At 43.7% G+C, this 15380-nt stretch overlaps 1 protein-coding gene across 3 annotated transcripts in view; it reads left to right on the top strand.

Annotated features, from left to right (window-relative positions):
- Positions 1 to 15176, top strand: part of ARHGAP40 (Rho GTPase activating protein 40) — a 72762-nt gene extending 57586 nt beyond the window's left edge. For all 3 annotated transcript variants that reach the window (XM_077929247.1, XM_077929246.1, XM_077929245.1), the window contains exons 7-15: positions 753 to 844; positions 991 to 1068; positions 2809 to 2968; positions 3897 to 3979; positions 4229 to 4435; positions 5602 to 5742; positions 7229 to 7389; positions 10889 to 10944; positions 12021 to 15176. In XM_077929247.1, coding sequence (XP_077785373.1) covers positions 753 to 844; positions 991 to 1068; positions 2809 to 2968; positions 3897 to 3979; positions 4229 to 4435; positions 5602 to 5742; positions 7229 to 7389; positions 10889 to 10944; positions 12021 to 12127 — 1085 coding nt within the window. In that variant the 3' untranslated portion in view covers positions 12128 to 15176. The remainder of the gene's footprint in view (positions 1 to 752; positions 845 to 990; positions 1069 to 2808; positions 2969 to 3896; positions 3980 to 4228; positions 4436 to 5601; positions 5743 to 7228; positions 7390 to 10888; positions 10945 to 12020) is intronic.
- Positions 15177 to 15380: the final 204 nt, after the last annotated feature.

Genomic DNA, 15380 nt, shown 5'->3' with positions numbered 1-15380 from the left:
TTTTCCTACTGCTTCTTAGCATGAATTTGACATCTTGTGGTTCTTGTCACTGACTAAAATTAGGGAAGGAAAACCATTGGTAGTTCTCAGCTATCTGAGTAAAAGGGCTTATCTGCAAGCGGTCTCCTTTTGGGAGAGCTTGCAGATGTTTTATTCAGCAGATTTGGTGTACGGCAAGGATGTGGGTCTTGCAGGTATTGTCGAACTCCCGTTCGCCGCATCCCTGACCATTGGCCATGCTAGCTGGACAGGTGAAGTCCAATAATGCCTGGAGCACCACCATGGCTTCTCCATGCCTGATCTGAGACATGTGTGCCTTGAACTGAATCGGCACGGGTTCCCCTGCTATCCCTGTAAGAAAAAGGGAGAGAGACTAGTGTGGACTAGCATTGGCTAACTGCACTTTGGGCAGTTCTACACGGGTGCTTAGTATTTTGGGGTATTGCAGATGGGTCATTGGCAACAGCATTTTGTTTTCTTGTAAAAAACAAAAAACCCTACCAAAATCTTGCTGAATTTTCCTTGATAAGGGCAAACCTGATGGGGTTGGGGATATACGCTAGTATTTTGATTATAACAGTATTGTGTGAATGTAGCAGGTATCGTGATAATTGGCCCTTTGTGATGTCACTTCCTGGATTTCTGTGGATGGCTGTGTGCCCTTACTTATTATTTGAGGAAACAGAAATATTTATTTATTTATAGATGAAGTATTTTTTTAAACGCTTATAACACAGTGTCTTCCATTGCAGAGCGCAAGCTTTTTGGGGTTTCACTTGGCACTTTGTTAGAAAATGACGAAAAGCTCTTCCCAAATACCAGGGTTCCATTGATTCTGCAAGCAGTAAGTTTATTTCACAACTTCATTTGTTTTTCTCCTGGTTTCCCCCCCCCCCCCACAAAAAAATCATTGTCTATTCTTTGCTTTGAGCTTCATTCCAAGTTCCTTGTTGCCTTTTGGTGATGATGTTTTGCTGTCTTCTTTTATAGTTGCTGTCGTGTTTAGAAAAGAAAGGTCTGGACACGGAAGGAATCCTAAGAGTTTCAGGATCACAGAGCCGCATTAAGGTAGAATTCAATGGTCAAATTGATATCCTATGAAATGTCCTGCAGTTACTTGGAAACTTAGGTGTTCCTCATGAGAAGGTCACACTTCCCACATAGATTTTGATCTACATCAGGGGTCAGCAAACTTTTTCAGCAGGGAGCCAGTCCACTGTCCCTCAGACCTTGTGGGGGGCTGGACTATATTTTGGAGGGGGGAAAATGAACGAATTCCTATGCCCCACAAATAACCCAGAGATGCATTTTAAATAAAAGGATACATTCTACTTATGTAAAAACACGCTGATTCCCAGACCATCAGTGAGCTGGATTTAGAAGGCGATTGGGCCGGATCCAGCCCCCGGGCCTTAGTTTGCCTACCCATGATCTACAGCTACAGTATCTACATTCCCCTGTGATATACAGACAGAGGAGAGTGCTGGGTATGATCCAGACTAAGGTGGATAAAAAAAGGATACCATGGCCTACCTCTGGATTACTAATTTATTGTGGACAACCTAACACCTTCTGGTTGCTGAGATTCCTGTAAAAAAACAACCTTGGACTAGCAAGGTGATTGTGCCTGCACTTAAAGGGCAGAGACCTACAGCTTAACCTGCTCATCCTCACAGCTGGAAGGCAACTCAACCACCTGGGTAATCGTGGGCAAAGGTTGATGGTGGATAGAGGTCTGATGCAGTTAGGTCTTCATGCCCCAAAACAAGCATTGCGGTGGCTGCCCTTCTTTTCATGTCCAAGTGTGCATAATGGGAATCACTTGACACATATGAGTTCCGAGATCCCGAGGGTGCCCTTTATCCCTTTGTAATTGTAAAGTGGACTGGCAGACCGAAGAAGAAGTAGGTCACATAGGTCAACCCACCGCTGCTTTCAAGCAGACACTCAGTTCATGTGAGGTTAGTCAACGGAGAAAACCCCACAGTGCCTGAGCAAAGTGTGGTGTTGAAAGTCATGCTCTGGAACCTTCTGTAGTATGCAGGAGTCTTAAGAGATTCGTCATCCGACAGGTTGGTGTGGAAAGTGTTCCCTGGGGGTAGATATTTGAAAACTACCCAAATGGTGTCGTGCGTTGATGGAAGCGAAAGGTTTAGTATGTCTTCCTGTGCTTGCCGTTGCTTGTGGAAGTTTCACTGTGAATAACTTCTTTAAAAATGTGATAGCCTGTATTTCTGGTCAGACCAGAAGGTCTGCAAACAGAAATAGTCCTCTTTTGCTGAACTCCAAGCCCATAGCGTAACCTTCCTACAAGCCTGCTGCATTTTTTGAACTACAGCTCCCATCAGCCCCCACCAGCATGGTCAATAGTCAGGGATGATGGGATATGAAGTTCATTGCATTTGAAGGGCAGCAGTTTGGGGAAGGCTGGCATGAAAGATATCATGGTCTGTCTTAATTACAGTGGTGGATTCTCCGCCCCCAAAGGTGCAATAAATCATAGGTTTTACTTGCATGTTACACTGGAATCCTAGGTGACTTTCCTCATGGAAATGTTTCCCCTGCTGAGACATCTCAGTCTTCCCAGTTCTTAAAAATGCAGTACTTTGTCACCAGGGAAAGAAATCCCACTTATTCCCTTATCCTGCACCCCAAACTCTGGTTTATTATTAATATTCATATCTGCTTTTTATTGCTATTCTATTGAAACATTGCAGTCATTTCTCCCCACCCCTTCTCATGTTTACTTTTTCCAAATCTTTCTACCTTCAGTATGTGACTTTCCCCTCTTTCCCTTTCCCCCCACAGAGCCTGGAACAAAAGCTAGAAAGTGAGTTCTATACTGGTTTTTTCCAGTGGGATGAGGTCCATCAGAATGATGTCTCTGGCTTGCTGAAGAGGTTCATCCGGGAACTGCCCACCCCTCTGCTGACGGCAGAATACTTACCTGCCTTTGCAGCTGTGCAAAGTGAGTTAGGCCTTGGCCAAAGAGATCAGGCCCTGCCACCTTAAGCACTGATTTCTGTCTTCTTCCTTGTTGAGTGTATTAGGTGGCCGTTGTATAGCAGATACGTTGTTGGACGTCAGATAACCAAGGTCAATTTCTTACTCAGCCGTAAAGCTCTCGCTCAAGAAACCTTGGGCAAAGTCATGCTCTGTAAAGCTAAGCCTAAATTTTCCAGAGCTTCTTGGGGGGGAGAGTGTGATACAAGTGACGGATGGCTGTGAGCCAGGAATGGGAACCTGTTGCCCTCAAGATGTTGCCAGATGGTCAACTCCCATCACCCCAAGGATGACTGTAGTTGTAGCCCAACAGCAACAGGTTGTCCTTCCACACAGTAAGGGGTGGGTATTGTCAGGTGATTGAATAGGAACAACGGCAGGTATGCCATCCTCTTAAAGGTGCATAGTGTTGTCTGTGTGCATTAACTGTTGGAGTAATCCACATTTCTAAGGCTATGGGAATTGTCTTCATCTCATGCTAAGCCATGCATGCTACTTAAGAAACTGCCTAGGTATTACATGCTAGTTACTGCGTACGAGAGGCAAAGAGTGAGTATGAAATAGTGTGGCCCTGATATGTAAAACAGTCTTCTACTGGTATAGTCAAACCTCAGTTCCCGAATGCCTCCATTTTGAAACGTTTCGGCTCCCAAACGCCAAAAACCTGGAAGTAAGTGTTTTGGTTTCAGAACGTTTTTCGGAACCAGAACATCTGACGCGGCTGCTCCTTTGTTGTCGAATGTTTCGGAAGTCGAATGGTCTTCCGGAACGGATTACGTTCTACAACCGTGGTTTGACTGTCTATAAAATGCAATTTTAAAGAGGCAGAGCTTCTAGGCCAGTATTTTCTTCTTCCCAGTAATTTTGGATGTCAATTGTTCCTTCCATTATAGATATCCCAGATCTGAAGCAGAGGCTGCAGGCTCTCAATCTGCTTATACTGATTTTGCCAGAACCCAACCGAAACACCCTGAAGGTAATATCGCCACCTCCTGGGCATCGTAGTGCCCTGACTGCAGAGTGCAAAATGATATACAAACTCATCCTTTTAGAACTGTGGTATTCCTGTACGGACAACATTCTTACATCACAATGTTGCAAATATGTTGTCTGCAAGCACTCTCTCATATTCATCATCTCAGAACCCAGAGACAATTTGACTTCTCTCCCTGCTGCCTACAGCTGATGTTTGATAACAGAAAATAATTTTCCTCCCCTCTTTCAGGCTTTGCTGGAGTTTCTGAGGCTGGTGGTTACCAGGGAGCGGAAAAACAAGATGAATCTTTGGAACGTTTCCACAGTCATTGCTCCAAATCTCTTCATGCACAAGGGGCTGCCGAACAAGATCCCGGAAGGGAAGGAGAAACAGCTGGCCGAGGGTGCGGCGGACGTGGTGCGGATGATGATCCATTATCAGGATTTACTCTGGACTGTAAGTTGGGGCCATATTTTCCGAGTCATCCTTGAATTTCCATTGATAAAACTCTATATTGATTTTTTAAATAACTTTTTGGTATTTAAAATGGCAGCTACATAGAACATAAGAGCCTCTTGGGTGGGGCTAGTGGCCCATCTCGTCCAGCTATAATAATAATAATCAAAAAACAAAAAGTGTGTGCATTATACGCAAGGTCTGTTATCAGTGCTCTTGGTTAGCCGTTTGCTCTTTAAGTGTCAGAGGGCTGAAGACAGAGGATGCAGTATGGATGAAAATCCCATCTGTGACACTCTGAGAGGGAGGGAGGGAGGGAGGGAGGGAGGGAGGGAGGGAGGGAGGGAGGGAGGAAGGAAGGAAGGAAGGAAGGAAGGAAGGAAGGAAGGAAGGAAGGAGGAAGGAAGAAGGTAAGGGACTGGAGAGGGTTCAGAACCGGACAAAGGTGGCATCAATCTGCCAGACAGATGGAAGGGCCAGCATGATTTTGCGTCAGTACTGGGGATCTTTTTGCAGTGGGTTTCGCTCCAGGTAGACTGTTTCCAAGTTCTTGGCTCCTTTCAGCTCATCCAAGTCGTTCCAACACTCAATGAGGTTATCATTCATCCAAAATTCTTGGAGCTCTGTTAGATGGGTAATATTTTCAATCTTTTTGGCCGCAATGTCCAGCATTGTCAATTTATTATTGTTTTCCGCTCGTCCAGCTATCCTGATCTTACAGTAGCCAACCAGATGCCTATGGGAAGCCCAGAAGCAGGACCTGATTGTAACTAGAGCTGGGAAAATTGTCTGAAACAGTATCAGATCATGATACTGGTTTTTGAGCTGGCAGTACATCGCGGTGGCCCGAGAGCCATGATGTATTCCCAGCTCAAATTGCCTGCAGACAAATTGACTTCCCTCCCCCTCCATTCTGAATGCAGCTTATTTTTGACAACGAAAATAATTTCTTCCCTCTTGGCCTCCGTCTTCCTGTCTGCCTGTCTTCCTGTAGGTACAGAGTTTGGGAATAAAAGATCCTAAAAAGAAGGTTTGGCCTGCTGTGCCAGAAAGGTTTCCCTCCCATCTACCCCTCTCTACATACCTTCTGTTTCTCCTCTCTTCAGGAGATACTTTCAGAATGACAACAGCCTCACACCTCTTTCTTTTTTTGCATTCCCTCCTAGGTTGCATCTTTCTTGGTTTCTCAAGTGAGAAAACTGAATGAGAGCAGCAGCAGGAGGTACCAGTTCTGTGACAGGAGGATCAAAAACCTGTTAAGGAAGATTAATCTGGACAAGGAGAAGACAGAGAAAAACCATGGCGAAGTGAGTGAAATCCTCATTGCCCACTGCATTGTTAATGCATTGTTGATGTGTTAAGAGCATCCTTCACCAGGCTGGTGTCCTCTAGGTATCTAGGCCTACAATTCCATAAGAACTTAAGAAGAGCCTGCTGAATCTGGCCCGTGAAGTCTAGCATCCTGTTCTCTCAGAGGCCGCTTTGATCCCTGTAGGGGCTCAAACAAGACCCAGTCAAAAGAGCACTCTCCCCTGCGGTTTCCAGAAACACATATCCAGAAGTATTGCTGCCTCCACAGCCATGCTGGCTGGAGCTGATGGGAGCTGGGAGTTGTAGTCCAAAATATCTGGAGGATTCCAGGTTGCTGAAGGCTGCATTAGAAGATGGAACTGTGGCCAGCCAGGCCCACTTGCAATTGTCTTTTGGCACATGCAGACTATAGGATAAGTTTTCCCATGTTGACTCAGAATTAGATTGGATTTGCAAGTGTGAGTGATTTAGCAGAATAAGTTGGGAGAGCTACAGATAGAACTTTCAAGGAATTAGTGGGCCACTACCATGTTTGGCCGTTGGCTGAGTCGATAGGCCCCAAGTGAGTGGTGGTTCTCAGAGAGGCAACAGCAGCAGTTGTAGGATAGGTTGAGCATCAGAGCAGGGGATCCTGTGGTTTGATGCCTCTTAGATCTGTACTTTAAAAAAAAAAGAAACTCTTCTAGTCTGAGGGCACTTCTAGGCTTTGTAGGTGGGAGCCAACCATGTTCTTACAGATTCACGTTGTGCAATTAAAAAGGGACTGGCATTCTGGTATGGCATAGCGCCTTAAGAAACCCAGAATTGCTTGAGACAACATTGTATAACCTCCCTGCAGACTAAATTGAAATGAATGTTCAGTGAACAGCCAACATATGTTTATAACCACCTTGCAAACCTTGTGCAAAAAAACCAGGATGACAGTCCAGTAAACAGGTTATCTGGAAGTGACCTGGGCCCATCTGATATTTCTTGTTTGCTTTTTTAAATCAAATGATTCCCCAGAAATCTGTTTTGTGTGGACCTTTTGGTTCTTGGAGGCAACCAAACTCTGAGATGCCTGGCATGCAGGTTTTTGGTTTTTTTAATTGCTGTATATGAGATTTGCTCAATGGAGAGAGAGAAATTATTTGCATGGTCAACTGGCTGATGGTGAAATTTTCTGCTTGAAACAAACACTTTGCCTTGTGTAAACACCAGGGGGCACTCATGCTTACTTTATTAACGCTAGTCCAATACTACTGCTTCTCACGCGGTGTGACAGAATCAAATTTAATCTTTATTGCTTTGCATCCATCCTGCCTTTTGCCTGCTTTTGGAGAAGTGCATACATAACCATTTTACTTGGAGGACAACAAGCATTTTCAAACAGAGTGTTTGATTATGGCTTCATCTTTTGTGCACATGCTTTGGATTTTCTTACCTCTTCAGTTTCCTCCTCCCTCTCCCCGCCCACCTAATGCTCCCTCCTTCATCTTCCAGCCATCCAAAATAGTGAAAGTCCAGGCTTCCCCGTTCCTAAAGGATTCCCTGGAAGTTCGCTTAACCAGTGGAACCAAAGCTGCAGATGTCCTGAGGCAGTTCCAGAAGAACCTCTGCCAAAACGGCTGGAATATTGTCAACACAGTTAAACTTATCAAATGGTAAAAGCACCTCCTCCCATCCCTCTTTAGCTTAGAAGGAAATGTAGCTTGTCTACACATGCTCCATTCCTTCGTGATTAGGCAGGAGGCTTTTTTTAAATGTCTGTTGAGATGAGCATGAGTAGAGCTACGGCCAGCGGTCTGTCAGTGCAAGAATTTCTCTGTGTCAAAGGGAACGTTCTCTCCCTCTCAGATTTTACACTGAGGTCCAGCTCCGAGGGCCTTCTGGCAGTTCCCTCACTGAGAGGTTTCAGGGAACCAGGCAGAGGGCCTTCTTGGTAGTGGCGCCCGCCCTGTGGAACGCCCTCCCACCAGATGTCAAGGAAATAAACAACTATCTGACTTTTAGAAGACATCTGAAGGCAGCCCTGTTTAGGGAAGTTTTTAATGTTTGATGTCGTATTGTGTTCTAATTTGTTGGAAGCCTCCCAGAGTGGCTGGGGTAACCCAGTCAGATGGGCGCAGTTCCGGATTTACATTATAAGCTAAACAAGCTATAGCTTAGGGACCCTCTCTCTTGCCCCCCCCCCCCAAAAAAAAAATTAAAGGAAAAAAAACCTGGATGTACATTTCCAAAATAAGATAAAAAACAAACAAATTTGATAAAATTTGTTATGTGCAAATGGCTTTAGATACCTGTTACGTCCATAAATTACCATATAGCATATATTCAACACAAAAAACAGTGACAATTTGTTGTTGACAAAGGACAGCTGGACATATAAAGGGCCCCATTACCTTCAGTATCTTAGGACCTCATCAAACCTAAATCCGGCCCTGGATGGGCGGCATATAAGTAATAACAAATTATTAATATAATTATCCCCACACACCCGCTAAATGTCTTTTAGGGTTCCCCCTCTCCCAATGGTCTGGAGCAGATCTGGGGAGTGCATAGGATGCGTGCATGCGGAGGGGCAGAAAGCCCCATTGTGCACTGATGGGGCACAGTAGTTGATAGCTGGGAACTGTGTGTTCCATGCACAGTATGCAAATGTTTCTGGATACAGGGGGAGACCATCCAGTGGTTGTGGTCTTTTTAAACCACTGCTGGCAACTCCTTAGGTCAGGTTTGGGTGCTGCTCTTGAGAGCCCCTAACTTAAAAGGAAAGCTTTTTTCGGGTTGGGGGTGAAACTGCTATTGGGAGGAGAAGCTAAAAGGGTTTATGTGAGTATGAAACACCAGTCCACAGCCCAGGTATTAATAATAATAATAATAATAATAATAATAATAATAATAATAATAATTTATTTATACCCCACCCATCTGGCTGGGCTTCCTCAGTCACTCTGGGCAGCTTCTAACAAAATATTAAAATACAGTAATCCATCAAACATTAAAAGCTTCCCTAACAGGGCTGCCTTCAGATGTCTTCCAAAAGTCTGGTAGTTGTTCTCTTTGACATCTGGTGGGAGGGCGTTCCATAGGCTGGGTGCCACTACCGAGAAGGCCCTTTGCCTGGTTCCCTGTAACTTGAATGTAATGGGTAAGAGAATACAGTTGTAACTAGGAAGTTGAACAGCCTAGTTCTCGAACGTTTTGGCTCCCAAACGAACTCCCGAACAATTGAAACCCAGAAGTGACTGTTCTGCTTTTCGAACTTTGTTTTGGAAGCTGAACGTCCGACGGGGCTTCCGATTGGCTACAGGAGCTTCCTGCAGCTAATCAGAAGCCACACTTTGGTTTTCGAACGTTTTGAAAGTCGAGCTGACTTCCACAATGGATTCTGTTCGACTTCCAAGGTCCATGTATACATATCAGAACCTCAAACCCACTCAAGTCTTCGTATGCCCTAAGAGCATTTCCTTCGATAGCCATTCCTTTCCCCCAGCGAACTCCAGGACTGTAATTCTGTGAAAAGGGGGAAGGCTTGGGATTGCTAACAAGCTTTTCGGCTTCTGAACTACAGTTCCCAGTGTTCTTTGGGGAAGTGGTAAGAGGAAGGGAGTGAAATGCAAAACTAAAACTTTCTGTGAGAGAGCGCATTATGCAGAGGAAATTGTTCAACAACTTTATGAAATTAAGGGGTTATAGAAACCACGGTAACCTTCCTGAACACATTGACTGGTAGTTTTAAAGGCTTGATTGGGCATGTAATAAAATCATAGTCTTCTTCTACAAGTGGAATGTGAATGCTGATTTTGTGCATAGATCCGTTCAGATATGTGGTATCTATGGCAACCAAAGGACTGATCCCGCCTTGAGGAAGAAGAAAGAGACTAGAGTGAACCCGCTGACACCTGTGACTCAAACAGTTGATACTCTGGAACAAGTTTCGCTGTTTAAAAATGCCAGCGGTGGGGGAGTGGGGAGAGAAGAGAGCAATGAAGCATTTGGGAAAACCTTATTGAGTTTTTTTATTTGCTTTACTTATTTCAAAAATACCCAGATACAACCTGTTACATAAAACTTTTCGAGGCGGTGTACAAAATAAAAAGACCAGAATACATATATATGACTTAATAGGTAAAGGTAATGGACCCCTGACAGTTAAGTCCAGTCGCGGACGACTCTGGGGTTGCGGTGCTCATCTCGCTTTACTGGCCAAGGGAGCCGACGTTTGTCTGCAAACAGTTTTTCTGGGTCATGTGGCCAGCATGACTAAGTCGCTTCTGGCGAAACCAGAGCAGCACACGGAAACGCTGTTTACCTTCCTGCCGGAGTGGTACCTATTTATCTACTTGCACTTTGACGTGCTTTCAAACTGCTAGGTTGGCAGGAGCTGGGACCGAGCAACGGGAGCTCACCCCGTCGCAGGGATTCGAACCTCCGGCCCTAGGCTCAGTGGTTTAGATCACTGCGCCACCCGCGTCCAAATTACTTAAAATGATCCATTACAATTAATGTTCATATTTTTTTAAAGGCAACTTTAAAGGGTGCTTGTCGGGATATTTCAAATCCACTATACCCTTTTAAGGCGGGTGGCGCTGTGGGTAAAAGCCTCAGCGCCTAGGGCTTGCCGATTGAAAGGTCGGCGGTTCGAATCCCCGCGGCGGGGTGCGCTGCTGCTGCTCGGTCCCAGCGCCTGCCAACCTAGCAGTTCGAAAGCACCCCCGGGTGCAAGTAGATAAATAGGGACCGCTTACCAGCGGGAAGGTAAACGACGTTCCGTGTGCTGCGCTGGCTCGCCAGATGCAGCTTGTCACGCTGGCCACATGAACCGGAAGTGTCTTCGGACAGCGCTGGCCCCCGGCCTCTTGAGTGAGATGGGCGCACAACCCCAGAGTCTGTCAAGACTGGCCCGTATGGGCAGGGGTACCTTTACCTTTTATACCGTTTTAACATGAGCTGGCCATCCTCAGGTCTAGAACAGCTTTCCCCAACCTAATGCCTTCCATGGCTGATAGTCAGGGATGATGGGAAATATAGTTCTGAGCTATAGCTGGAAGGCACACCATGTTGGAGAACTCTCATTTAGAGCAATTCCAATATATATATATATTAGTCTCTTTGTCTTGGAAATGGTTATAATTAGTGTGGTTTTTTTAAATTTTGCAGTAATGGTTCGGTAGATACGATGAACCTGCTCTTCTATGAAGTCGGCGGCAACATAAGTATGTAAATTTGAACTGTTGTCATTTTATTTTTCATGGTGGGGAATGTGAGTTAGTGGGTTAAGAGGTGGGCAGCTGAAGCAAACAGTTGTCCTAGGAATGAATCAAAATGGGGAACCACTAGGAATTAGCAGGCTTAAGCCTTGCTGGGCCACATAGGGTTGCTTAAAGGCATTTCCTTAATAATCAAGCAAATAACCAAGTAAGCTGGTTTTAAAAAAATGCTCGAAGTGGCTTTGAACAAAGAAAACAGAAATGCATTTCAAACAAAGAGTACAGAAACAATTTCATAATAGCAATTTCCTAATAATTATAATAACAAAACAATAGCAGATATAATAATGTACAAAACCCACATTTCAGTGCTATAAATATAACAACATTACCTAAATGACAAGCAGTATCCAAAAGCAAAAATAAGAAGAGAGCTTCACAGTTTCACTTAGTCCTCCTGAAAACACTTCTCCCATGATGTGGTTAATGATTATGCCTCTATCTCTTTTTTAGCCTTGATTAGGAACATAGGAAACTGCCTTATAACAAGTTGGCTCATGAGTTCCTGTAGCTCTATACTGTCTTGCTTCTCCCATAGCCACAGCCTTGGATTCAAGCAGAAATCAAGCATGGCTTCTGCTGGCAGTCTTCTTCCAGCCCAGCTCTTACACACCTCTGGCCCTTGTCCTTCTCATCAACACCCAGGTGTAGAGGGCGGTGGCACACCCATTTGACCTCTGGCACGAAGCCACTTTCTTTGTTACCCTAATAACCTATATTTAGAGTGGCCTTTAGCTCACCAAGAAGCTGGCCTGGCTATTCCAGCAATTGAATCCTTGGTGGATTCAGGAACAAGAAGGGACTCATGCTTATAGGCAACCCACCTACCCCACAACTCACAATACTTGTAATCCAGAAAGTGATAGGAGATAATATTCTCCAAAGTCCTGACACTGTTAGGGAGTTTATTAAATAATCTGCAACTAAGTTACCCAAAGTTACCAGGCACAGGAGGAATAGTGAGATCTATATTTTTTTGGAATGGTTTCTTTAAAATAATTTTTTTCTCTCTATCCCAACAGGTGAACATTGCTTGGACCCAGACACATACCTCTTAGACCTGTACCATGTGAATCCTCATGCAGAATGGGTTATAAGACAAAACCCATCTTTTCCAAGGACACTCTAGGAAGACTGGCGAGAGGGAAATGACCTAGCTGGAAATTATGTTAAACAAATAGTCAAATGGGGCCGGGGTGGGGATGATTTTTTTATTCCTGGATTTTTATTTTTATTTTAATGGGAGGCTGTGAAAAAAGAAGCAATTCCCTTTAACTGTTCACATGAACTTGTGGCTAATTGAAGGGTTACATTGGGGTAGCAGAGCTTCTATAGGATGTGAATGCCTGTAGTAAAGGACTACTGGAAAGAAAGTTTTAAAAAGAGACAGTCTTGTCCTTGAAGAAATTGATGGAGATCGTCTGGATTTGATTCTTTTAATGCGCAAGCTTCAGGTTCTCACGTTAGGGGAAAGACACCCCAGTGAACAAATGTGCTGTCATGTAAAGCCTGCACACTTTCTAAAGAAGTAAGGCTCCTCGGATAGAAGCTGGGGTTATCTACATTTTGCTTCATTTTGTTTCTGAAGGGCTTAATAGGCAACCAAATTGCCCGGAAGGTAGAGGAGAAGTTCTGCCCTCAAAATGCTAATGTCCCAAGCACAGTGTTGGTGACATATTAACTATGCACAAGTGTAGGTGTGCAATGTCTTCTGGGATGCAGCCTTGACATTGCAGTTCAGTGCACAAACATGTATTTGTGTGTGCACACACAGTTCCACATACATGTTGCTATTTGATTAGAGTAAACCATCTCAGTATTACTGTTTAATTCAACCTTTTTAATATTCAGATTGGATTTCACATCCCTGTCTGGTTGTAATAATTTTTTCTTTAGAGAAACTCCCCAGCAGAGACTTGTCTTCCTATACTGGGTCCTAACAAGTCCTTTTGTTATGACCAAGACAATCCAGAAACACCTGAGCCATATAATGTTCTTAGTCTTCATGTCTTCATTGTTTCTTTGGTGTTGCATTTTTAAAATGTTGTGTTTGTAGGTATATTTACCAAAAGCCTGTTGAAATGATCTAGGTTGTTCTGGAGAAAGCGATGATCTGTATTTAAAGATCCTCCTTTCCTTGTTTGCTCACATTTTTTAAAAGGCCAAAATATCCACCTAAATGTGTAGAGGGTTTCTCAAAATTGGTAGTTTTGAATATCTGTATTTTGCACTTGTGACTTAAAGAGGGCCTATTTATTTTGAAAATGTCAACTAACAGAGACATTTAAATGGTTATTTCATGTTATCCACTTCCAAACTAGTGGACGTGAGAAAGCTAAACCCTTTCTTAGTCCAAACACCACAGCTGATGTTGTCAGAAGAGCAAAATATGAACAAATATGCCAGAAGATTGCCTCATTTGGACATAAAAGGGTTTAGAAGGAGGCATTTTGTCAGCATAAGAAAGGAATTTGTGCTTGAGGGTGGATGAGTAGGGCAGGGAGTCCACCTTTAATACAAACATGCATTACACATCTGATCTCTAGAAAAGCAGCGAAGGAAGGAAGGAAGGAAGCATGTATCTGAAACCCCATTTCTTCTTTTGCAGCAGGGAGGGGAGAAGCTGCCTACACTAGTAGGGAAATGGTTAATGCCCCTCCCTGCTGCTCAGCTGTCAATTATGCCCTCCTAAGGCTGTCATTTTTTTGAAGAGAGGATCAAGGGCTGTTGCATGTAACATCTGGTGAATGAGTTGCCATTTGGATAGGAAGAAAGCAAATTAACCTGGGAAGTTACTTTCCACTTGCCCTGTACTTTCCTTCCTTAGCCCCATTTATAGTATCATCTGACTGCTTACCCTCCAGTGTAAATGGGCGACGTTGAGAGGTGATGCATGGGTAGTTCACGAATCCCTTGGAGCTTTATTGGAGGTCAGAATGAGAAATTGCATGAAGAGGTGTCTCCTGCTAAAAATGGCAACAGCATGTAAATCTCCCCTTCCTTCCCCCTGTGTAAGGTTGAGTCGAACCTAGCCCCATGTCTTGGTATCATTACTGCCAGTGTTTTCTTTCCCCAACCTCACTGACAGTCAGTGCTGGGGGCAAGGAAGTAGGGAATCATGGTGACATCACAACACAAAGCAAGTTTTATTTAACCATACAGATGGGGGCAGGGAATAGTTCATGTGGAAGCTGTTTTCTTCTAAAGCTGTGTCGTTTCATTCTGACCAGACTGCAGGAGTCATGTCTTGCTCAGCATAAACATTTCCAACTTTACATTTCTCATCCTTTGTAGACTTTTACCAGAGAAAGGATAGGTGCAGAAATCCATTAGAATTTTCTGGAAAAGTACTAACAGATGTACTGAGCAACACAGGCTGGATGACTCAGATGTGTTTAGGAAAGTATCTACATGGCACAGCACAGCCTTAAAAGAATACAGAATTGCCTACAAAATCCCTTGAGTGTTTTTTTAATAGGTATTGTGCACTCTACATCCACTGTGCAAAATTGTTTCATGCCAATGCATGGAACTAGTCAGTACAGAACAGTCTTCCCCAACCTGGTGTCCTCTGCATACTCCCACCCAGCTAGCATGGGGAATTTTCCAGGAGTGTTGAGAGTTGTAGTCGAAAGCTTGGGGAAGGCTGTGTAGAACTTTAAGAGCGTAGCAGGCTTGCCAAGCAGAGAGTATGCTTTGATCCTGTATGATAAAGGGTGCAAGGTGGCAATTTTGGTAACTCCGAAAAGGTCAAGGTAGAAGAGAGGCCAATCTCTGCTTCCAAGATATGAAAATTAAGTTTTGTACTTGGGGCCAATTTGAATGAATAGCTTGGGGGATGAAAGAAAATGACTTGGATTCCTCAAATGCTAACAAGAGTAATGTGAAATGAGTATTGCGAAAAGCTATGTGTGCAGGAGCAAAACCCGAGAGAAACTAACATTTGAGGGGGATAGATGGTGTAGGCCCAAATCTGTCCATAATATTGATGGTCTGTCATCACTTTCACTGTCTTTTTGTGTCTCTAGAAATTTTATTGATGGCAGTTAAAGTGGCAAGGCGTAAAATGGTAAAGCTCACTTGTGTGTGTGCGTGTGTGTATTTTTTTAAAAAAACGATGGTTTATATTATTTTTAATGCTGTATTTAATCAATAAAGAACTAGATACGTTTCCAAAATGTCTTCTTTTCTGTTTTGTAATTTAATTTTGTAATCAGTTGTTGGATTTGTTTTTGTTGATGAGAGAGGTTCTGTGAACTAAAAAAAAAAACGGGGAAAGAAATGGTTTTGTATTAGGCTATGTAAACAATATGAAAACACACTTCAATAGCTAAGAAGGCGAGTAAGCAAAGACCCTAAAGAGATACAATGTGGGATTGAGA

Source organism: Podarcis muralis, chromosome 5 (assembly GCF_964188315.1).
Source record: "Podarcis muralis chromosome 5, rPodMur119.hap1.1, whole genome shotgun sequence".
Taxonomy (NCBI): Eukaryota; Metazoa; Chordata; class Lepidosauria; order Squamata; family Lacertidae; genus Podarcis; species Podarcis muralis.
The sequence above is the reverse complement of the archived record's forward strand: the minus strand, read 5'-3'. Positions and strand labels throughout refer to the sequence as shown.